The 26,176-nt window shown below is 32.0% G+C and overlaps 1 protein-coding gene across 1 annotated transcript in view; it reads left to right on the top strand.

The window, feature by feature from the left end:
• LOC142337736 (uncharacterized) overlaps positions 1-26,176 on the top strand; it is a 55,059-nt gene that overhangs the window by 10,973 nt on the left and 17,910 nt on the right. The window contains exon 4 of the mRNA XM_075387215.1: positions 25,445-25,763. Coding sequence (XP_075243330.1) covers positions 25,445-25,763 — 319 coding nt within the window. The remainder of the gene's footprint in view (positions 1-25,444; positions 25,764-26,176) is intronic.

Raw genomic sequence — 26,176 nt, 5'->3', positions numbered from 1 at the left:
AAACGATGGCCGGATTCAAAATAGATAGAAAAGTCATTAGATAAAAAAAATGGGACAAAAATCGAAAATTTATCTCTATTCTCATTGGCTGAAATTAAGCGTTATTTGTATGCTGGCTCTAAATAATCACATCTGACCATGCCTAAAGCGGGCGAGCCATGGCCGCATGTCTTAGCGACCCGTGGGCCTTTATATAATAATTTTTGGTTCCTGCGTAATCGCAGCGGAACAGCATTAGGCTACGGCGGCCTGTTGTCAGCTGCCCTTGTTCTTATTATTTCCCACATTTCAGACTGTTCTTTTTATGAGCAGCATTGCTCTTTTTTGGTGACTGTGGCCACTTTTTTTGCGTCTGAAACTTTCACGTGGTACCATCATTGCAGCCAACATTCGTCAGGCTATGGTCACCCTGAAGCTATGGTTAAGTAAGAGCTCATCCTTACACAGACAGCTTCACGGAGGCAGGGGATTGAACTATCAATCATTGGAGTGTGAGTCACACACCTTACCTCTCGGCTATCACGCCACTCGGCTATATGAATTTATCGCAATGCTATGTATTATAAGTGAGAGCTTATTAAATCTGATCAGTCAATTCGCAACATTATGAATAGTTTCCTTCTCTATCGTCCCAATTTTCCCTTTCAATCTCTTGCTCTTTCAGTCTAATGTCCTAGCACGCATTCTAACAACAACTGTTCACTGTAATGAACTCCTAATCTTCCGCTCACCAATAATGATTGGCATAACTTTTGACAAAACTTTCTTGTACTGCGTTCTTTTGAATGAAAAATTTGATCGCAATTTTCAGAAAGGGAGGGTACGAAGTCCTCAGTTTAAAAACGATGAACTATTGTTTTTATTTTGCAGCTATGCTTCTAACTAAATCCACAATTCAGGCCTGCATTCATCTCGATATACGATCTTACAACTGCTGATAAAAGTGATACGAAAAGAATGCAATGTCGAACAACTGAAAAAAGCAATCGAAGAAAAAGAGCTGAGTAAAATTGATGAGATGAGAAAAACAAAAAACAATTTAAAGTTAGTTACACTAAACTAAGTAACTGCTCAATCAATCAAAGTAAGGTTGAGAAAACTATGCTACTGCTTGCTAGGTTTAGATCCTACTTTTTCAAAAGCCTGAGAAAAATGAAAGAAAAACAGGCTAAAATTTTTGCCACAAGTTTCCTTAAAAACTATGTTATTGGCTCTTTAGACATAAAAAACTATATTTTTGGCTGATTGAAGCCATCGATATTTGTAAGCTGTTTACTGCCATTTAACTCCAAGAATTGTGTTTTGGTTTTAGTTGAAACTTTTTTTAGACACATAGTAAGCCCTTTTCCCTGCATAAACCCAACAAACTCTTTTGTTTATCTTCCTCACAAAGGCGCCTCAAAACGATCCATAGGGGTCAATGGTGTCCTTTCGGAGCGCATGTGACCTTTGAAAATAAATAAATTATGTAAATGCCCTGTTGCATCATGCGTAAGTAGTGTGTGTTTCTCCGTTTGACTCCACGACGCAAGGACGCATTGGCCGTCCAACCTGGAGTGAGATTTCATCGCTCGCTCACTACTTCGTAGCTCACCGTTCGTGCTTCGCACTCACTCTCGCTCAGAATTCCCACAACAACTTGAACAACCTCACCGTCCTCACCCCATGAAGTCAATGCGAAGAAACACACACTACTTGCCTCGCCGGCGGGCCAGCTACGCATATTGTAAAAATTAGAATTATTATTGATTAAATATATTCATATGCTGATAAAAATAATTGAATAAATATGTTCACATAATGATAAAAAATAATTCGAATGCCTGTGTATCCGCACTTTGGCAAGCATATAATTTTGAGTTTTATATATTCACACTCTGTCGACATTTTGAATACAACTATACATGAATATATTATCTCTTTAGGTACCGAATCAGCAAATAAACTTCAATGAATAAATTTATTATTACCAAGGTATACTTTCAGTTTCATTTATATATTTTCGCTTTTCATCAAATGCATTTAATGATTTTTTCTCAACTTTCTGAAGATACATATCATGATTAATTGATCTTATTAAATAATTATCACAAGTCTTCTGGTATTCTTTTCCAAATAAACAATTATAATACTCTTCAAATTTAATATTTTTTGCTTGTGCTCTAGTAATTCCTTTTAATTTATTAGTTGATTTGTTATTACATTTGAATGCATATGCTTTACTTCTCAAAGCTATAAATTCATCTATCCAAATACTTTCAGGTGTTTCAATTTTAAATTTACCAAGTACTTTTTTATTTTTGTTACTGAATAATTCATTATTAGTATTCAAATTGCTAAAATCAAATAAATCTTCAAGATTGTTCAAATCGTTAATAATATTATCAGTCTTAATACTTAAAACCATACTATCACAATCAGTATAGTGATTTTGAATATTTTCTAAACCAAAATATGGTTGTAGTTTTTCATAATAAGTTTCATACATTAGCAATTTACTCAAATCTAGTACTGCAAATCCTAAATAAATAGGTTTATCCATCAGAACTTCTGTTTGTTTGAAAGTGAAAGAACTATACTCTTCATAAGTCTTATGAATGCCATTGAATGATAATTTAGATTGCCATTTCAAAATTTTTTCATTTTCATTATTCTTTAGAAATTCAACTCTGATTCTATTCCTAACATTTTCCATAGTTTTACCATAAAATTCATTATTCAATAATCTATAGAAGTCTTTTTCAAAATCATCATTAGTCTTATTTCGTTTTTGGGTATTATAATCAATATATTTTTCCAACCAGCAGGACTGCTTAAATGATATAACTTCGTGAACTTTCGTAATTTCCATACCATGTTTCACAAAAAATTTGAGCAATCGGTAGTGTACAAGATATTTTTGCTTATCAGTCCAATCACAAATTAGTTTCTTACATTTAACATAACTTTCAGGTTTATTGAGATCCATATAATCTGTAAAATTATCAGTAGATGAAAATTTATTCTCTGGACAAAATGGGAAGTTCTTTGTTTTGTCTTTAATTTCATCTGGGTATTTCAAATCAACTTCTACAAAATAATCAATTTCAGAATCATCAGGAGTTGAAGGTATAGTTTCAATATCAATAGAATCAAATTTTAGATCTTGATAAGGCAATGATTGAGACATTGCATATCCATATAAATTATTAGCATCAATATATAATATTTTCTTGTAATCATCAGATTTCACATATCTATCACCCATAACACTACTTATTCCACCTCTAATATTGTTTTCAAGCAATAATATCATATCTTTATCTTGTAAGGTATCTAATTTAATACTAGTATATTTCAACCCACATTGCCAAGTATAACCAGGTAAACTCACGCTGTATAGTGGATTTATACCAAATTCCTTTATGGATACTGTGGTGAGCGAGAAAACTGTTTTTCGATTCAATCATAAATTCCACTTGGAATGAGAATAATACTATACGTTACACACAATAAGGCAGAACTGCGCTTTTGCATTGTTATGCATTTGCACTATGTGAGGTGCTAGACAGATACCTGTCAGAATCATGTTAACACTTCGTAACACTTCATAACTATCAGTAAGGATGAACATAAAGTAATGTGGCTTCACTATGATCAAGTACTACACTTGATTATAATATATAAACTTATCGTATAGTTTAAGAGAGTTTATAGCTAATACTTGTAGGTGCTTGGTTACTAGTTTCTCGTCTCCATTCGGAGATAGGTACCTTGGTACCACACTCCCCCGGCCACTGTGAAGAATTTCACTTGTGTAATTCTTCCTCGTAGAAGTCGCTTGGTTTGATATGCTCTTTGCTGGCGATGGTGATGCAGTGTAATGGTCTTCGTTACGTTCGTTTACCAAGATACCTTCAGTTGTAGGCTTATTTTCTTCATTCTCTTGTTGGTTGTTCTTCGGTGCCGGTGCTGAGTCCTGTGCTTTTTCTATTTTGTCTTTCATTGATGCCTCAACTGGATTGGTGATGGCTTTTGAGCTGCTTTGTTTCTCCTTTTCCGATGTGCCTCCATGGGGAGTTGTTATGTTTAGGATTGGCGAGCTGCTGAACTTAGGGGATGCCTTCAGTTTTTGTATTTTTCCGACCGCTTTGTCCAACTTTGGAGTTGAAATTCTTGACTCGAATTGTGGGGGTATTTCGGGGCTGTCCGGTGATGTAATTATAAAGTCGTATTTGTTATCTGATGTAAACACCTTTATTGGGCTATTTTCAGTGGAGTCCGAGATGGTTATGCATTCAATTGTTGGGGATTTTAATAATTCTTGTTCGTTGACTTTCATAAAAGATCGATTTTGTTTCTCCATATGGAGTTTTGATTGATGTAATGCTGCTGCTCTTGATTTCGTTCGGAACGTATCGCTTGAGCTTGGTTTATTCTTTCGTTTTTCTTTCTGGGGCATCACGTGTCTTTTGTTTCTACGCGGTGTGAATTGATGTTTTTCATGCTGTTTTTGTGGTTGTTGTTTCCTTGCAGGCGTCTCTTGTGCCTTATTGGTTCTTCTCTTCTGCTGTTGTGTCCTTTGGTTCTTTTTCGCAATCGAGACTATTTGTTCGTGGCTGTAAAGATTTTCTCCGCTTGGAGCCGAAGTTGTTGCGGTGCTTGTTCCCTGTTTCAATTGTTCCTGTCTTTGCTTCATTTGTCTCTTTTCTTCTAAACAAAATTGTTTAATTTTTTCTTTGTTATTATTGTATTCTCTTAGTGATTTGCATGCTACCATGTGTATTAATCTTTTCGGTGGTGATGGTTGTCTTTGATGTGGTGTCAGTGGTTGTGTTACTATTGCTAAGTCACTCTTTCTAATAACTGTGTTTTTTCTATTGTTAGTGTCCAGTGTGATTGTGTGTGGTGAGTAATTTGTGATTGTGCCATTTTCAATTATGTTCCATTGTGGTTTTAGTGTTCCCCGTGGTTCAGGTGCTTTTCGTGCTATAGATTTTCGTGCTACTTGTTTTTTTTTACCGTATATTAGTGTTGTAGTTTTGTCTCCGAATGTGACTTCAAGTTTAGAAGGTATTATCTTACCCGGGGTGCGCGTGGGGCTAAGCAGCGGCGCATTCTCGGAGTCGTCGGTTTCTGATGCGATGTTTACCTCTGGTCTTGTTCCTTTCTTCGCATCTTCTCTATACTGTGTGTTCAGTTCTGGCTCCGAGTCCTGATCCATGTTCCAGATTGTCGCAGGAGACAGGACTGGTTGCTTGAGTAGTTTGCGATCTGAAGCGAAATGTTTTATCATTTTATATGATAAATTTTGTTTGTTTGGTTTTGTTACTATATTTGATAATGCAGTGTTTGGTTTCCTACCGAAGTGTGCTTCGAATGGGGTTATTTTTGTTATTCTGTTTGGAATTAGTCTGATATTTTGAATAATATTTGATACAATTGTTGTGATATCTTCTGATGACCATAATGGATCTATAGCCATTACACCTAATTTTCGTTTTATTGTTTGGATAAGGCGTTCGACCATGCCCGTTGCTCTATGATCTCCAGCTGGAGCTAGGATGAGTTTTATGTTATTGTTCTTGCAATGTACGTTAAAGTCTCTAGATTTAAATGCTTGTGCTTGGTCGCACCTTAATGACCGTGGTATACCGTGGAACTTACAGTATTCTTCTAAATATTCTATTGCTGTTGATGCGTCGCAGTTTTTAAAGACTTGGTCAGTTGGGAATCTAGAGTATCTATCCACTGATACTAAAATATAATAGTTGTCTGTGTGATTTCTAAAAGGGAAGGGGCCTGCGAAATCCATTTGGAGTTCTTCATTTGGTTTTTCCAAATGTGGGAGTTTTCCCTACTTTTGCTTAGGTATTATAGGTTTTAGATTTTTACCTTGTCTTGTACACTCTTCGCATGCTTGGGCTTTCGAGGTTAGGCTGTGATGTATGCAAGGGAACCAAATTAAATTTCCTAAACTTAGCATTCCTGCTTGACCCGGGTGCGTTTGGTGTATTGCGTCGATGAGAAATTGTTTTAGACTTCGTGGTATTACTAATTTGTTGTCGTATAGCATGCATCCTGATGTTGTTATGGAGAGGTCTTTTCGCAGTGAGTAAAAATACTTGTTGGATTTTCTTAGTGCCTCCCAATCTTTCTCCTTAATCATTTTCATGATGGGTGTTAATGTTCTGTCCTGTCGCGTTGCCTCCGCGAGGAATTCTTCTCCAAATACTTGTGAAAGATGTTTTCTATAGTTGGGTATTGTTTCACTATTGCTGAGGGGAAAGATTTTTGGGTGAAGTTCTGGTTGTTTTGGGTCCCGTCCTTTGCCTGTGTTGTCAATGTCCTCCGTTTGGGTACTAATTGTAATTAGGGGTGGTCTGGTTGTTAGGTTGTCCATCTTCTGTGTTGTTGTTTTTCTTTTGTTGGGTGCTCTGTTTCTTCTAATAATGGGTCTATTCGCCGTTTCAATATGTGGTCTATTTCTAGTGATTGCGTTAATAAATTGGTTTGTATAATGAAAATTTGTAGATGTATTTATAAAGTTTTTTAAAGGAATAGATAAGGAGCTAATTTGATTATGTTTTAATTTGACTGAGTTAATGTGTTCCGTTTGGAGAAATTGTGTATTTGAATAGCGTGTTAAATTTGGCGACTGTTTTCTAAGGCGAGAATGGCAAAAAGCGTGTTTTGTACGGTGCTTGTGTTGAGAACGATTAATGACGTCATCGTTGTTATGTGCATTGCTGGTATTGTTGCGTAATGTGTTCTTAATTAGTGTAAATTTAAAGTCGTTTATCTGATTTATTATGAAATGTGTATCTTCTACGGATGGTGGGATTGCTATTCCATTTAGATTTCGACTAAAATAAACTGCGAATCCCATTTGTTTACCTGGGATATGTTCTATATTAAAATTAAATGGTAGTAATCTGTCAACCCAGCGAGTAAGCCTACTTTGGTAGGTTTTGTTTCCTCTGTTTTCTTTTAGTGCTGTCAGTAATGCCTGGTGATCCGTTTGGAGTGTGAACTCCGATCCTTGTAGGTAATGTTTGAAATGTTCGAGAGACCAGACTACTGCTAGTAGTTCTAATTCGTTTGTACTATATCTTTGTTCTACTGTATTCAGGAATCGGCTAGCGAAAGCGATGGTGTGCCATATATTGTCTGTTTTCTGCTCTAGTGTTGCCCCTAGTCCTAATTTACTTGCATCGCATTTAACTCTTGTGTCTTTGTCAACATCAAAATGTTTGTTTTCTACGATTTTTGCTAATTGTGTTTTGATGTTTTCGAATGTTTTTGTATGTTTTTCTTCCCATTTTAATTTATTTGATGCTGTGACGTTTTCCTTTTTTAATAATGGGCGTAATGGTTCTGATATTTTGGCTAGGTGTGGAATAAATTTAATTAGGTGGTGAATGCTACCCATAAATGATCTCAGTTGTTTGAGAGTTTTCGGTATATCGAGTTTTTGTAGTGCTTCCGTTTTGGTTATTAATGGTGTTACTCCATGTGGAGTTATTTTGAATCCGAGCCATTCATATTCTTGTTTTGCAAACTCGCACTTTTGTAAGCTAATTGCTAGTCCTTCTTTGTTTAGTCGGTCTAGTATTATATCTAATGTTTCTTCGTGTTCTTTTAGCTTTCCTTTTGATGCGATTAGTATGTCATCTAGGAATGCGAAGTAGTTTTTGCAACCTTCTAGCGTCTTATCTATAGTTTTTTGGAATGTAGCCGGCATATCTGTTAATCCGTAGAAGCCGTTTATGAACCTGTATGTTCCTGTTGCTTTCCCTCCTAGGATGTTGAAGTTGCAGTGTTCAGCGATGCTATCGTCTAATGGTTTTTGACTGTAAGCGTATTTTAGGTCGATTTTACTAAACCACCATGGTCCTTCATTGTTTTTGTTTGATGCTATTTGCATTGCCAATGAGTCAGTTAGGTGATCAATACTTTGCATTTGGTATTTATTTTTGTGAATTGCTTTGTTTAGCTCTTTTGAGTCTAGTGCTATTTTTATTGACTTGTCCTTTTTTACTGTTATTACTACTGGACTTATGTGTAAATCATCTGGGCATTTCTCCAGACGGATAATCTGTTTGTCTTCTATTAGTTTTTGTAGTTCATTTTCCACTTTTTGGACTAGATGTAGTGGTACTCTTCTTCCCTTGTGTTGTGTTGGTGTTTTTCTTGTTTCATGATGGATTTTGCGATGTGATTTTTACTTCTACCGAGTCTTGTGCAAAGGTGTGGATATTTTTTGAATATCCATTTTGTTATGTTTTGTTCGATAATGTTTTCGTTGATGTTAAGAATTTTCTTACCTTCATTTTGTTGTTGTGTTAGAGTTAGTCCCAGTTTTGCAAGGATGTCCCTTCCCATCAGGTTTTGTGAGCCGTGTTTTACCACTAGTATGTTGCAGTTTTTTTGCTGTCCAGGATCCTGAATGTAGTTCCATGTGGATTTGTCCTATGATTGGTATGTCTTGGTTGTTAAAACATTTGAATTTCGTTTGTCCGCTGTATGGTTCCATGTTCATCTTGTTGTTGTTTTGTAAGATTTCATTAGCTGTTTTGATTTAAATGAAGCTCCGTGGGGATCCTGTATCTGCGAGCCAGTCTAATTTGTGTGTTTTGTTTATGGTTGTTTGAATGAGAATTTCTCCATGTGGAGTTCGGTTGTTTATGTCACAGTTTTTTGTTTCTTTAAAATCTCTTTCTATCAGATTAATTTTATTCCAATCCTCCATGAGTTCTGTTATATACATTGTTTGTTCTGGGTCAATTGTTTCTTCCTCTTCCTCTTCTTCTAGTGGTGGTGCAATAGTTTCTTCCTCTTCCTCGATGATGTTTTTGACATTTCTTGTTTGTTGAAATTGTCGTTGTTGGTACCGTCCTCTGTTTTTGGGTAGTGATGGTATCTGTGAACGACACATTTTTGCGAAGTGTCCTTGTTTTTTGCATATATTGCATTGTGAGATTCTTGCTGGACTGTTGTTGTTGTGGTTTGGTGTGAACGATCCTCCGCATCTCCAACATTGTGGATATTGTTTTGTGTTTTGTGGTGTTGGAAGAATTGCTGATTTTGTTTTGCGTGCTGATAAGTGTGCAACCGTGGTGTTCCATGTGGAGTTATTTCCTCTCAATATTTCTTTTTGGTTTTGTTGTCCTCGTTCTCTTGCTAGTGCATAGTTGAGTGCTTGTGCAGGTGTTCTCATCTCCGAAAGGAGTTCCATTTGTATGGCTGTATTATTCATTTTGCCGATGAAGAAGTCTTTCACTAGGTCCTGTTCTACAACCCCAAATGCTGCCTTTGCTCCCAGTTCTCGAAGTCTACTATAGAATGTTTCTAATGATTCATGTGGCTCTTGTCGTGCGTTGATGATTTGGAATCTGTCGTAGGTCGTGTTTCTGGGCTTTGTGAAAGTGATGGCTAATTCGTGTGCAAATTCATACGTGCTACATGTGTCTATGTTCGTGTGTGGATTATTTTGATGGTATTGTCGTGTCCCTTCTTGGCCTATTGATAGATATAATAATTTTTTGATCTTCGTGTCCGCCTCGTCCCATGGGTATCTATCCACATATGGTCCTCTAAATTCTATCGTCTTACATTCATTCTCCCAATCAATTTTTCTTCTCTGATTCCTTATATCTCTCTTTCTTAACTCTTCCTTTGTTTCGTTTGGTCGTTGTTCTTCTAGACTTGGCTTTGCCGGATAGAATAAGTCGGCTGGTGTTGGTTTTGTTCTCAACAATTTGTCCACTTTTAGATTTTCTTTTGCCATTACGGCTAGCTTAAATGTTGAGAACCATTGGGCCCATTCTTGATTCGGGTTTGCTCCTGTTTCCCAGAATAACGGGACTCCCATCGGAGATTTTAGTGTTGACTGCGCCATGTGGTGAGCGAGAAAACTGCTTTTCGATTCAATCGTAAATTCCACTTGGAATGAGAATAATACTATACGTTACTCACAATAAGGCAGAACTGCGCTTTTGCATTGTTATGCATTTGCACTATGTCAGGTGCTAGACAGATACCTGTCAGAATCATGTTAACACTTCTTAACACTTCATAACTATCAGTAAGGATGAACATAAAGTAATGTGGCTTCACTATGATCAAGTACTACACTTGATTATAATATATAAACTTATCGTATAGTTTAAGAGAGTTTATAGCTAATACTTGTAGGTGCATGGTTACTAGTTTCTCGTCTCCATTCGGAGATAGGTACCTTGGTACCACAGATACCTTAATAAACTTTTCAAAAACATCTGCTAACAAAATTACATCAGTTTTCAAATATAATTCAGTCAATTCTCTACCATTTTTGACTCCAAATACCTCAATTATTTTATTTGTACGTTCAATTTCTTCTTCTTTTGGATATCCATTTGTAAGCTTACTATAGTAACTCTCCCTTGGTAAATTATCAAATGAAATCTCATAATCTTCAAATGATTTGAAATATTCATATGGATATGCTAATTTTTTGTTGAGGAGATCTATATCTTCAGGAAATTCTTTTTTGAGTAATACTAAGTCATTTTCTTGTAGGGACTTTACTAATGAGTCATGTGATGATTGCAAAAATCTATAACTATCTATGAACCTTATACAACCAAAATTAAATGAAATGTATTCTGCATTTGTTTTTGGGATTACTTTTAATTTCTGTGATTTTTACTTACTCAATAAAGTTTTAAAAAACAGATGGCAATCATATTTACTAAAATTATGAAACATTACTGGAATAAAATTGCTTTGTTGTTTCTTAACATTGATGTTACAACTTTCATGAGCAGCACCTCGATATTTACCAGTCAAATGACAATGATCTCTAACTTTAGCTGATTCAAAAGGTAACTCAAAAAACCAGCATTTATCACTTTTTTCAAAATTATATTCATCTTCAGGAAGCATATTCAGTTCAACATTAGTATGTTTAAAATAGAAATTCATTTTGTTTTCTAATTTAATAATTTCATCTACAAACCAATCTACATTATTAGGACCAAAATTTGACACATAACCACTTTGTAATACTGAGGGTAAATCGCTTACAATATAGTAACCATTACAAACTGGATTCTGTTTATTTATATTAGTAGTGTGAAGTCCCACATTCGACTCTACAGGTGAGTTATTACACTCAAAATCTGCATATATTCTAAAATATAGTGGTATTTTTTGATAATGCTTTTTCCAATTTAATTGATTATCGAGTGGGAGTTTAATTGCAGTGAAATCCTGTTGATCACATCTATCTTTATGTTTTTTCAGCACATGTTCATGTTCAAAGCAACTCAAGCATCTTCTACAAAAAAATTTACATTTTGAATTACCTATAAATGGGTGCAATTTCTTAATTAGAACATAGTGATTTTTATAAATTAATAAGTCAATTGTGGTTTCATGTTCATTTTTTGAAAGCTCAATAGGTACTAATTTATGTTTGCCTTCCAAGTTAAATTTTAATCCGAAAATATTAATTGAGAGATTGTTAGCTGTTTCAAATCTCTTAACATCTGAAGTTTTGAATCCATTTGTAAAATCGAATCCATCAATATTTAATTCATTGAAATATTCTACATAACTAGAAGTTCTCTCAGGATGTTCATTCTTACAGGGGTGTAAGTGAGCTAGTATACTCCATAAAAAGCAAAGTTTATCTTTATTCTGTATATTTAATAATGCTTGAGTTTTCAAAGGTAATTTTACATATGAAGACCCATTTAATTCATTAGTTTTATAAAAATAGATAGTCATTGAAACTAATTTGTCGAATACCCAACCAGATTCTTTCATTTGTTTATTTTCGATTTGTGATTCAACTTGAGAATTGATAGTTAAGTTATCCAAATCACTTAAAGTTAGTACGTGATTTAATTTCAAACTAATGTACATTTCAGTTTTATTTTCAATGTAACCAAAATCATTCATTTTCTCAAATAGAGCTGAAAATACAACTTGATATTTAAATTTATATTGTCCTATCAATCTTGCATAGATTAATGCCATTTCTTTAAAAATATTATTGATATCTCTATCTTCAATTCTGAGATCATATTTGCTTCGAACTGTAATTTTACTATTGAGATGGTTTATGTTATGAGAATCAAGTTCGATTTTGTAGGCTAAATTTAATCTTTGAGAAAAATAATAAGGATTAATCATTTTCTGAGCTAACTGAGAATCAATTTCACTAGGCTTTTGTATAGTTAATAATTTTTTCATTGATAGTTCTTTCAAAGTTGGTACTTTTTTTCTAACAACAGTTTTAGGCTTCACTTCACTCTCTTTAAAGAAATTAGAAGGAATTATTCTTTGATTATCTTCATGCATTTTACTCCGTAAGTGTTTTGCATACGAAGCTCTTTGAACTTCAACATTACAGATATCACATTTTCGCGTCTCCATTTATTAGGAAATAATTTATTCAAATAAATTTTTCAAAGTAAAATATTTGATAGTTTTGAATCTTTGAATAAGTATACTTGGTAGCCGAATTTATCTACATAATCAAAATCAAAATTAGTATTATTTACAAGCTCAACAAAGCTGTCAAACTTGTTCGAGTAATATATTAGCGAACTATTACTGTAGACTTGAAAATAGTACATTTATCATTCAAAATTTCATCGTCAGAGTTATCACTACTATCTGATTCATCACTACTTGAATCATCAATAAAATCAAAATCAGAATCGTGTATAGATTCATCACTGCTTATTTCACTATCACTATATATAGTCTCTCCATCACTATCACTTGGTAAGCTCATTTATACTATCAAAAACTTCTAAAGTTATTATTATGTTTTTGTCTTTATTCATTATAGTGTAAATTAAATCAAAATAATTAATGTTATCATAATATTTATCGAGTTGTAACCATTTAACGAGCCTTAATGCTTCATCTCCATACACCCACACACCTTTTGCATCTAAAACCACACTAGAGCCTAAATTATCAAGCATATTACAATATTTTTCAAATAAAGTATCATTAAAATTTAATTTCGATTTCTTCAGTAATAATAAAATTGCTGCAATTAAATTTGGATTTGACTCACGATAGAGCTGCATAACATCCATACAAATAACTGATATTTTCAACTCTGCAAATTTAAATCTATTACTGAAATTAGCTCGTCTTTTTCTTTGTAATTTTGTTAGTTTTCGTTTTGGTTTTATTGCTTTAGCGTTACAGATTAAACATCTATATTCATATGGAAATTCAATAAAATATCTTCAGTTGCAGCTCACACACATAGTAGCATATTTCATAATTATTTCATCTTCGGTAAGTTTTTTTGATTCTGTGATTCCATCAGCTGTAGTGTCCCATCGTCTAATTCTACTACTGTTTGTGTTTTTGTAAGTTTTGTATCAAACATAATTTCATATCTCGTTTTCAAAGATTTTGGTATTTTTCTTTCAAACATAATTTTACCATCATGAATTATATATTTTTCATTCTCAAGTTCTCTATAAAAATTTCCGTTAATGTATTTCATTTATTATAGTTAAATTTATTCAAATTATTTTTAGTTTTGACATAACTTGATCATTTTCGCTTAGTGTTAATTTTGACTTCTTCAATATTGATTGATTATATCTTTCAGGCAAAAAATCAATATGGTAACTCGGTATAGTCTCATGAATTACTTTTGTTATCATATATAGCTTATTACTCCAATTTGTAGTATCACCTTTGGAGAAAGTTTTATCAATGTCAGCGGTTCTAACTAAGTCTCCTAATTTAAATTTCGGTTTTTGTTTTTTCCGCTTATCTTGCAAGTTATTTAATACTTTCTTTTGATTAATAATTTTAGAAGCTTGAATTGGTGTCATTTTTGTTGAACTGTGAATTGTGCTATTATATTTGTTGATTATTGAGTCAAGAGTATCAATCCAGTTAGCGTCACCATTTTCAAATACTGGTTTTTTCAAAAGATTCCTTATAGTTCTGTTAAATCTTTCTGCGAAAACTGCTCCTTTCGATGTATATCTAGAATATCTTTTAATGTTTTGAGATTTTAGGTAAGATTCGAAGATTTTGTTAGCGAATTCTTTTCCATCATCGGTTTCAATTAAGTTTGGTTTTCTTTTTGAAGTTGTTATTATTTGTTCAAATGCTTCTTTGATAGTAGTTGCATATTTATTCGTCAGTGGAATTGTCCATCCATACTTTGAAAAATTGTGTATAACTACTAAAATATAACAATAACCTCTATTATTTTTAACACCATAATCTACGAGATCAAGAAGGTCTGCTGACCAAGTATCATCTATACTTTTAACAATAGTTTTATTAGTTGGGTAAATCTTTTTAGGTGGATTATCATAAATTTCATCAACGAAAATTTTAATTGAGTCCTTTTTCATTTAATCAGCGATAAAGATATAAAGCACCACCAGTTGTTAGATCTCCAATTTTCACTCCTTCGCCCCCATAATTATCTGTTAGTGTTAAAATTTCACCACCTGAAATAGATTTTAATATTTATGTAGTTGTTTGACCAGCTTTTGGGTTTTTCAATTTTGCAGCGACCATCGTACCAAATACAGGTGCAACCTCGTTAACAACAGGTTTTAGAAAGCGGTTCCATGCTGTCTTACTACCCTTAAATACTTTTTTCATGAAATTCTTAAAACCCAAACCTTCTAATTCAAATTGCCTAGGAGTAAATGTTATCTGCTTTTGACATTTGCAATTTTTATTTGGACATATGTCGCGAAGTTTTAGAATTGTTCCATTTTTGTTCAAATCAGTCCAAGCTACCCCTGATAAGGTACTACAATGCCCATTTCTACATTTTCCACGTTTCTGAAAATTTTCACCACGAGTCATTTATCTGGTTAAAATCATAGATTTGTTTCTGTTGCAGATGGAACATTTTCCTCTTATGACTACGATAAGTTTATTAGTTTTTGGATTAACTTTTTCAGTTTTTATTTCGTTAATTGTTGGTGAATAGTGGCGCCCACACAATATGTTTCACTCATTTAGTAGCTGAGAATAATACTTAAATGTTTCATAATCATATAGTTTTTCTGATTGTGACCATAGATCATATTCGTGAATGCGATTGCTTTTTAATCGATTATCCTTTGCTAACAAATGTTGAATATTAGAGTAGTGTGCAGCTTCTTTCAGTTGTTCGCAATCTTTTAAATCGAATGAAGATAGTGGTCTAACATGGTCTAATTCAATATTTTTCCAACCCATATCTGAAGTCATTAGGAATTCAATATAATCTTTAAATTCTGAATAACTTATCCCCAATAAATCTTCAGTTTTATCGTTTTTTGATGCTACTTGATTTAATAGTGCTTTTCTTAATCTGTTTCTCAAGTTGGTTGCGAGTTTAAAATTAATATCGTTAGCATATCTGTTTTTATCACGAATTCTTTTACTTTCATTAAATCGAATCCTATTATCCTTCATCCATCTCAATGATTCATTATTGTGACATTTTTTACAGGATGAATAAAATCCATCTCGTTTTGATTGATCAGAACAGAATTCATTAATAGATTTCACAACATTGCATTTACTACAGTGTTTTTCAATCATTTTATATAATAATTTAAATTTCAAACAATTTCATCATATAGTGGTAATTCGGGCGCAGATGGCTCTGACTTATCAATAGGTTTTAAGCTAATATCTATAGTTTTCTTGAATAATGACTTCCTAATCGATATGCTTACTTCATTGTTGCTAAAAAACTACTCAATTTCTGTAATTGTTCATTACTAATAACATTCTCAACCCTATTACCAAAAATATCTTCAACACTAACTCTAGTTTCACTCATAATTTTCTTCTGATTATTCAAGTAAAATTCATATATTTTCTTCAGTTCTAAACCTTCTTTCTCATCAATAACTTTGTCAGCCATCGATTTCTTCAATACTTTTTCATAATCAACTCTTATTTTATTAACAAAAGTTCTTAATCTGATATAGCGTTCTTTTAATTTAGAAATATATTCGTTAATAGCTGTAACTGCGATCGAAATTAATAGACCACTAGTAGCTATTACTGGAACACCCGCGATCGCACCTACACCTGTTGCTGTTAGTGTTATTCCAGAGCTAACACCTAAAATTCCACTAATTATTCCTGCTATGATTGAGATGCCTTTCTTTGTGTTTAGGGCTTTGTATTTTTTCTTGAATTTCTCTTCATCATCAATTAACTTCTTAATCACCCCTTCATAATTAATTTTTAGGTAATTATATTGTAAATCTCGGATATCATTATCTTTCTTTCTAACTGAGATGAGATCTGCTTCAATATCTTTGTTTAAGTCTTTATAGGTATTAGTCATTTAATAGTTTAAAATCTAGACTATTTTCTATATATTTTATAAATTTGTCATAATCTAATTCTCCAGTGTTAACTTTATTAGCATATTTGAAAATATTATTAGTTAGCAAATATTTCATTATTAGTTGTAATATCCTCTTATCATTCGATATAATATTTGTTTGAACAATATTGTTATTTTCGTCGAGTGATAATTTTGTTAGATTTGGATCGAATTTAAACTCAATAACTGTATCATTTTCATTTGCATTTAACACACCATTTTTTACCAATTGATAATCGATCATTTTACCATTTCTGAAAATTACATAATAGTTATCCATTTATCTAAGCAAATTACAGGTCAACTTCAACCCAAATTGCAAAAACATCAACACTATTACTAGAATGGAAAGTTAATTCATCACCACTTGATAATTCAATAGGATTTTGAAATACTGTTATAGATCTATCTTCATTTGAAGGTTTGGTAAAACTTGTTACGCTTGATCCGTTAATTATAATATTTTGAGTCATAGTAGTATTAAATGAACCACTTAAACCTGCACGAATTATTCTTCCACTAGATAGCATAATAGTTTTTGATTTAATTTCGATAACTCGATTGCGATTATCTACATATTGTTTAGTTGCAACATTGCAACAGGATTTTTTACATTGGTTATTCTTGTGTCGTTGAAATTGTTGATTGTACCAATTTCTTTAATATATAAAGCAGCAACATCTACTTCATCGTTTATACCGAGATTAGCACTTTCTCCATTTAACCGTAAGAAGAAATTGAATTTATTAGCATTATTAATAACTTCTTCACTTTCTGCAAAAGACCAAGATTCCTTCAATATTGAATTTTTTTCAGATTGCATACCCCCTTCTTTCCAAATTCCTAACCCAACTGTCTTACCAATACTATTATTAACACCACGCATAATAAATGTCATCTTATAAGTTTTGTTTTGTATTAATTCTGGTAGATTATTTTTTGGAATATGCATTGTAAAACTATTACCTCCTATGCACTTATATCGTTCGTATTTTTCACCTAAGAATGATAAATCATTAACAGTGTAACTTGTTGTATTATTACCACCATTGAAAGGAAATTCATTATATTTTAACCTATAAAATTTATCAAAAATGTGTGGTGATGCAAAGATTTTCTCTAATTGATATTTCAGAACATATGGATGTGTTGAGATAGCTGCTTTTACATTATCATCAATATAACTTTTAGTAACAGCATCCTTATCATCAACTGGATATCCAATATTTATAATTCTGTTATTATTGAAATTGTTATTTTTGTTATTTCTAACAATTGTTGTATCACTATCGATATATGCTTTATTGACAGCATCATTTGCATTTACAGGATTTCCAATATCTGTAATTTTGTTGTTATTGAAACTATTTTCTTTGTTATTATATACTATATTATTATGGTTATCTATGTAATTCTTATTTGCAGCATCATTAGTATTAACTGGGTTTCCAATATTACTAATTATATTATTATTGAAATTGTTATTTTTGTTATTTCTAACAATTGTGTTATCATTATCGATATAGTTTTTCGTAGCAGCATCATTAGTGTTAACTGGGGTTGCAATATTTGTTAGTCTATTGTTGTTAAAGTTGTTTATTTTGTTATTATAAACAATATTACTATGTGAGTCTATATATCGCTTAGTAACTAGATCATATTCACCTGTTGGATCATCACTATTTATAACTTTATGTTGAAATTTTAAATCTATATCTGCATTTATTTGATCTGAAGTGTTTAATGCTTCAATATATAACGCAGCTATTTCTACTGTTTCACCGACAGAAAACGAAGCCAAATCAATAAATACATTGAACTCATTAGAATTAGTGTGAGTTGCAGTTGACTCAATAAGTTGAAAATCATAAGTTAAAGCATGATCAGTACTACTTTGATTTGAGAATCCAAATTTAATATTTTTCAGTGATTGTGATCTAATTAAAAATCGTAGTGTGTATTGAGAGCCAATATTCACATTAAGATTAGAAATATGAATTTGTGCTACTTTTGCATTTGGTCCTGTAACTGTGAAAATAGTATATGGTATTCCAAGAAAACTGTGATCTGGAGAAATCTCACTACTAGCGTTAGTTCTACCAGTTGAATAAATTTCATAAAAATTATTATATACAAATTTACTTCCAAATGTGTGTTCCAAATCTTTACGCAGTATGTCAGGATGTTCATTTATTGATCTCCTAGTTCTCTTTAACTTAGAATCAACATATTCAGTGGTTGCAAAGTTAACTTCAGTTAACCCATTTACAAGATGAATATAATCGTTTTGAAAATTTTCATAATACGGAATTCGTAGTAGTGATCTTTCATCAATTTTTTCATCCATGTGTTGTTTTGTTGGTAGAGTTACTATTTCCGGAGTAAAATCATGATTAGCAATATCAATTGAATCTATTGTATCATTTGTTTTTGTTATAATTTTTAATTGAGATATCGTCTTTGACATAAATTGTAGTAGCTAATTCAACTACCTTATCTGACATTGTATTTTTTAGGGATACATAATCATTTGTTAGTGGTTCATATATTGGAATTCTTAGTAATGTACTTTCATTAATATTTTATCAACATATGCTTTGTTAGCAGCATCATTTGCATCACTGGGCTCAACTAAGTTTTTAATTTTAAATTTCTGTTTCATATCAATATCTTCTTCCAATTCAGATTCAATATAATTCGCTCGAACATAACTCTTAGTAACACCATTTGCATTATTACTATTTCCCTTATAAACTGGTCTTCCAAATTTATCAGTCATTTATTATCGTCATAATAGCCTTTTTGAAACTTTGACCACTATTCATTAAATATAGGAAATATAAACAATAACTAGCACAATTATATTCATTAATATTTTGTATTGAGTTGGAACTAACATAAGACTCACACCATTTCCCATTTTTTTCAATTAGTTGATTAGCTATACTTTTTGGAATCTCAACACAAAAACTATCGAAATAAACTGCTTCTTTTAATGGTGAGACATAGAAAGCAACCCAGTGAGTTCCTTTATTGGGGTTTTCTGTTAAATTTATAATACCTTGATTTGTTTTTAATTTATCTGTTCTAATATATATTCTGAAGTCTGTTAAACCTATATTATTAGCAACTTCAATTATTTTTTTTGCTGATGTTGACTTATTTTGTAGATTGTGTTGTTTCATAAAATTATTCATTTAGATAATATCAAATTGTCGTTGACCATCGCTTGATACTGAAATAATCTTTTGTGATAGTATTAAAGCTGTTGCTTGATAATCTGCACCTACCGCATCATATCCTACTCTAAATTTGAAATCAACTGAAATTGGTTGTGATGAAGGATTATCTTTTTGGTTTCTGAGATCAAATACCCAAAGGTTATAAAGTTTCTTAAAATCTTTAAATGAAATGTTTGGTGATCCTTCACCTTTAATATAGTCTTTGTAAAATCTTCGAATTTCATTGTAGGGTTCGTTATACATATTGCGATCAAAATCTACTTGATATTCATGTTAAGGATACCTAACTTAAACAATATTACAAGAAGCTTCAATAACATCTAGCCTATCAAATATTGCATTATTTTGTCGTTGATTGGGACCTAATCTTGCTTGAGATTGAAATCCTACAATAACATATATCGGAATATTAATACCAGATAAAGATCCAATTTCCATTCTCCATTTATTATTTGAATTCACTTGTTTTGATGATACCGTTCTTGCTGCATATGAATATTCTGTGTTCTTTTTTGCTAGAATATGTTCATTAACAAGAGAGATATTATCAAATGACGGGGTATCATGTCTAACATAACAAACAATATCTTTAATTTCTATTTTAGCATTACTAGCAGCAGCATCACCAGCGATTGTATTATATATACTTTGGCCAATATCTGCTCGTTTCATTGTTAGAGTATATCCCAGACCATAATTTACTTTATCGAGATGAGCTATATAACCAAAAACATCTTTCAAATAGATTCTAGTAAAAATTGTACCTTTTTCTGGTGTATCGTTGATTAATCTATCATGTTTTGTTTCATCAATTGCTGTTCCATCACCCGAATCTTTCCTATAGATAATCATCATATCTTCTTCATTATCAGATAAAAGTTTGTACATCAGACTAGCAATATAAACATTATCAATAGTTTCTAATGCTTTTGAACCAAATGACTTTAATGACATCTCTCTGAATAAACTAATACCAAACAAATTATTCGGTTGTATATTGTCTCCATCTGCATACCGATCAGTTGCAGGTGGTACGGGTGGTGCATTTTTAACAATTTCTACTTCTAAATCTATATATGAATCTCTTGGATCTGAATAGACATCTTCTCTAGGAATAACAATATTGAAAGGGGAAGTTCCATTAACAGCCACCATTGAAGTCGGGCGATATGCAACAAAATCTGATTTATATTTCGTTTTATCGATTATTTCAGGTCTATCCAACTGGTAGTTTTCTGATGTAGTAATTTGTACAAAATTTTCAGCCATTTATATTGACAAAATCATTGTTTATAAGTTCGAACAAAACCACCTCCCGATAGTTTCCTGAGTTTAGTATAATTTTCATTAGTGAGCTTAGTCTTTTTTATTGGTTTCGGTTGGATTATAGGTTTTGTTTTTGACTTTGGATTTGGATTTAGAGTCATTTATATATTAAGAATTCTTTTTCATATGAAGAGTAAATTCTATTGATTCTCCATGCATTTCAACTCGATTTCCATTGTTGTCTTCAAACCAAAATCCTATATTGTCTATCTTATCTTTATATATATGTTTATAAAGAACAAGATTAGGTTCACGAACAATTTTTGCACCAGGAACTTCATTTAAAATAATTGTGAATGAAATATTTGAGGGTTGACCATTTTGCAGAGATCCCACTATACAATCACAACACAAATGAATACGATGTATATCGATAATATTAACTTTATTCTTAGAATAATTAAATGTATTTGATATGATTTTTGGTTCAAATCCTAGAAGATTTCGAAGAGTATTAGGTTGTGTGAAATCAATTTTGTAATTATCACTAAGATGAATAATAGAATGAAGTGTGGCAGTGTTAGCTTCAATAATTATGGGGCTTTCTTCAAATTCAAGTTTGAGAGAAAGTTGTCTACTAACTTCATCATTAATCTGTTCAATCTCATAAGCTCCATAGGGAAAAATTATCTCTCTCCATTCGACTCCATCATGATAAACAGTTTTATTATTTTTAGAATTTACGATGAATATAGAATTATAAGTATTAAAAGAAGTAACTCCCATAATATAATCACCATCTGAAACGTCAATACTATCTTGAAAAGTTAATTTAAAATAATCAGTCTTGAAACTAACTTCATTAGTAATTTGTGGTAAAGGGCGAGTATTTTTTTCAAAAGAATCTAAAACTGGTAGAAGTTCATTCATTTATTCAATGAAAATATTCATTCCGTTCTCATATTCAATTTTTGAAAGTTCACCCATTCTTAAGAGTTCATGTAAAATTGCTGAAGCTTCTCTGTATGCATTTTTATTACCTGCAAAATGTTCACCTACAAGGACTTCTAATCTTTCAACTAGAGAGTCGGGATTTGATGATAAGAATACATAGTTAGTAACACCTCTACCTTCAAGTGCTCTATTGAAAGCATTTTCCTCGCGTTGTAATTCTATATCAGCAAAATTTTCTGCATTTCCATCGAAATCTGAATCTTCATTTGATGCTTCTGTTAATTTAATAGCTTGATATAATTTAGATTTCACATCTCTACCTAACCCACCCGCATATTCTACAAAACCTAGGAGAGCTTCTCTTTCTATTATTGATAAATTATTAGCAGTTATTTTATTGTTAGGCCTAAATAATTCGAAGAAATTTGGGGATGTTTCATATTCTTTATTATCAAATTTTTATTTTTTGTCAACGATTTGAAAAGGTTTTTCATTAATAGAATAATTATTTAAATCATTTTTTATAAAATTAAATTTAGCATAGCTACCATTGTTTGTTATACGATTAAGTTTATCGGAAATACCACCATCAATAGCGTTTATTTGTACTTCGTTATCTGGTATTGCTGGCATTTCTTCTGGTAATTCTGGAAGCATATTAGTCATTATTTTTGTTTGATCTCTAATTGCTTTTGTTTGGTCTTCAATAGCTAGTTTTTGTTCCTGTTGACCCTTCTTAATATCTTCAGTTGTTTTTTTCTGGAGATTTGTAATGGGAGCATATTGCTCAGCTAAATCATAATTTAGTGTTTGTTTCTGTATTTTCTTATTGAGATTCATTTTTTTGATATTTTTTTTCTGTTCGATAATTGTTTTGATTTTTTCTAACTCTTCATCATTCTTAGGAGAATAAAACGTCATTTATAATTTCAAAACAACGGATCAGAATTAGGAACAAAAATAGTATCTAATCCTACTCTATATCTTCCACAATATTTATCTTTCGACATATCGATTGTCAATGGTTGAAATTTAGTTTGCCAACAGCTATTGCATAAGTATTTAAATTCATCAATAATCATATCCATACTGGCTTTATCTTGATATAGACTTTGAACATTCCTACTATTATTTGGTCTGAATAAGTGAAAAACATTACTGTTTTCTCTTATTGTTCTTTTTGGTAGTTCATAATAATCTTGACTAATAATGAAAACAGAAATATTTTTATTTCGTGATCTTTTGAATTGTGCTGCTACTCTTGAATCTTCCATTTCTTTTTGATTGAGATCGTCAAATAAAATAGCAGTTGATTCGGTTTCGTATTCTTCTGGATATTTTAATTCATCAATGTTTTGATAGGGAAATATATGGATTTCAGAAGGTTCAAATTTTTCATCACTAATAATGTCATCAATAGATTTATTATTTTTCAATACTTTGGGAATTGATTTTGGTGGTATTTTTTTTCGAAACATTCTATCAATTTTGAATATGTTTCTTGATAGATTGATGGAGAATAAATATATATTTCATTATAATCATTAATTATTTCAGTTATTAATTTTGTTAATAAACAGGTTTTTCCACAGCCTGATGGACCTGATATTACTACTCGTACTGGAGATTTTGGATATAATTTCGTTTTCATTGATATTTGGATAATTTATTTAATTATAAATGATGATTCAAACTGATAATGAATTTTATAATTTTAGATTGGCTATGTATTTAATATCTGTATTATTAGTATTTTTATCAATTTCTAATATAATTATTTCAATTTTACTCTCAACTATATTTAATTCAAATAATTGTGTATATATAAATGATACCGAAGTGTCCTATCAATAGTATTGGAATCAGAAATCCTGTTATGTGTAGTGATGGTTATATGTATGAAGAGAAATGTTTAGTTGAATGGCTTGATTCGAATTCTACTTCACCTATAAATCGAAAATTTATTGAATTTGTTAATGTGTGTGAAATATCTGAAAAATGTTTGAATGAATATTGTGATGATATTGAAGAACCATATGAACGAAGTAATTTTACATATTCAAAAGAAGAAACAATAATTAATTATTATTTAAATATGAATGAGAACGATGATGAAGAAGATATAATTTTTGATAAAGATTTAATGTTGAAATTAATTGATAGAAATTGTGCATGGTTTGAATTTGCAAGTGATGAATTAAAAGATAATAAGGAAGTTGTTTTGAAAGCGGTTGAACATAGTTGTATGTTTATAGACTATGCTAGTAGTAGACTACAACAAGATGAGACAGTCGTTCTTGCAGCTGTGAAAACTACTCCTAGTATTATATTACATTTTAGTGATAAGATTTTGATAAATCATTTAATCTATGAAACTGCATGTTATTATAAATTAAATCCTGACTCTATTAGAAATATGATTGAAGAATTAAACAGTATGAAAAAGTTATTTGAATAATTTGTTTCCTAGAGATTATATAATATCAAACCTTTTCAAGATTAAAGAATATCTATCAACCTTATTAATTGAATGTAATGACGAGAATCTTGATTACGAATAAGGGGGTATCTATCATAGTATAGCAGAAATTATATGCTTGCCAAAGTGCGGATACACAGGCATTCGAATTATTTTTTATCATTATGTGAACATATTTATTCAATTATTTTTATCAGCATATGAATATATTTAATCAATAATAATTCTAATTTTTACAATATGCGTAGCTGGCCCGCCGGCGAGGCAAGTAGTGTGTGTTTCTTCGCATTGACTTCATGGGGTGAGGACGGTGAGGTTGTTCAAGTTGTTGTGGGAATTCTGAGCGAGAGTGAGTGCGAAGCACGAACGGTGAGCTACGAAGTAGTGAGCGAGCGATGAACTCTCACTCCAGGTTGGACGGCCAATGCGTCCTTGCGTCGTGGAGTCAAACGGAGAAACACACACTACTTGCGTAATCCGTAAACAATTTATTATTATTATTATTATATCAGCTTTTCCGCTTTTGTGAAAAAAACAATTTTGTTTAAAAGGTCTGACGAACAAAAGCTACGCTCTTCGAACATTATTTTTATAATTGATTATTCCGTGTTTATAAAATGAATACTATCTATCGGGTTTCTAAGCAGGTGCAACAAATGAATCGCAGCTGGATTCGAAAGAATGATAATAATAATAATTAACAGTAAACTGTTTTCAGGTACGCAACTATTATTCTGAACAAACTATTCATCACAAGAAAAGCAACCCACTTAACATTTACATGTCATCAATGGGTCCCATTCGACCTATTCATTCGAGGACTAGCAGAAATGTGTTAGGGGGGGGGGGGGGGTTAGGATAACCAGAAATTTTAACTCGAAATTCTAATGTGCTACACCATTACCCAAACTGCCTCTAAGTTCCTGCACTTGGATGACTCTTTAGACAGGTTTTTTTTTGGTTTTGTGGCTCCTCAAATCATCAGCTGATCAAGCCAAGTTTATTTTTTTAATAAATTTTAACCTCTAAAATGAGCTGCCCGAGACTTATTTTATGCACAATTTGTATGTGGTTGTTCTTTCTACCGTCTATCAAACATGTTCTTGACGACAAAAGATCTGTTATGTGCTTTAGCATTTCAAAAATTGGGTGCTGATCAATCCAGCAGCACTCCAGGAAAGGTTACAACGTCAACGCCTTCAGATACCCAAACCCTCGACAACTTGGAACCCGCGACTGAGTATGATGTGTGGATCATTGCAATTGCAAACGGAATCGAGAGCACAGCATTGTACAACCAGTCTTTCACTCTCCCAAACTCACCTTTTAACCTTGACATTAGGTACAGAGATGAAGGGAATGTGGAGTTGACTTGGTCACATATAGGCAACTTTGATAATTTCTTACTTGAAGTTACCAACTTGGATGATCCTGGCAGTTCTTCGTTTACTCAGTGAGTAATATTTAACATCAATGAGGAGCAAAACTAGACATAGCTTGATGAATCCAGAACGGGCCACTGAAGGGGTTTTCTAAATGGGTTTGTTTCTTGAAGATCAACCAGACATTAAATGTTCTGATAATAAACAAACTATCTGCACCTCTAATACTCACCAGCAACAATGGTCAACTTTTTTCTTCAAAAATGAAATCTAAAAATTTGAAATTACACTGAAGTTTTAGCTTTAATGTGTACTTTCTTAGGGAGCTCAAATTTATGAGTGCTCCGGAATTCATTTACCCGTCAATTTGACAACGCCAGAAGCTTTGGTTGGTATTTCGTGAAACAGTTCTGCTTTCTTTAATTTGCTTGTTTTGTTTCTTAATATTTTGATTATCATCATGTTAATTTCAGCAGTATGCCTT

The sequence above is a fragment of the Convolutriloba macropyga genome, chromosome 1, assembly GCF_964194025.1.
Source record: "Convolutriloba macropyga chromosome 1, txConMacr16.3, whole genome shotgun sequence".
Classification (NCBI taxonomy): domain Eukaryota; kingdom Metazoa; phylum Xenacoelomorpha; order Acoela; family Convolutidae; genus Convolutriloba; species Convolutriloba macropyga.
The sequence above is the reverse complement of the archived record's forward strand: the minus strand, read 5'-3'. Positions and strand labels throughout refer to the sequence as shown.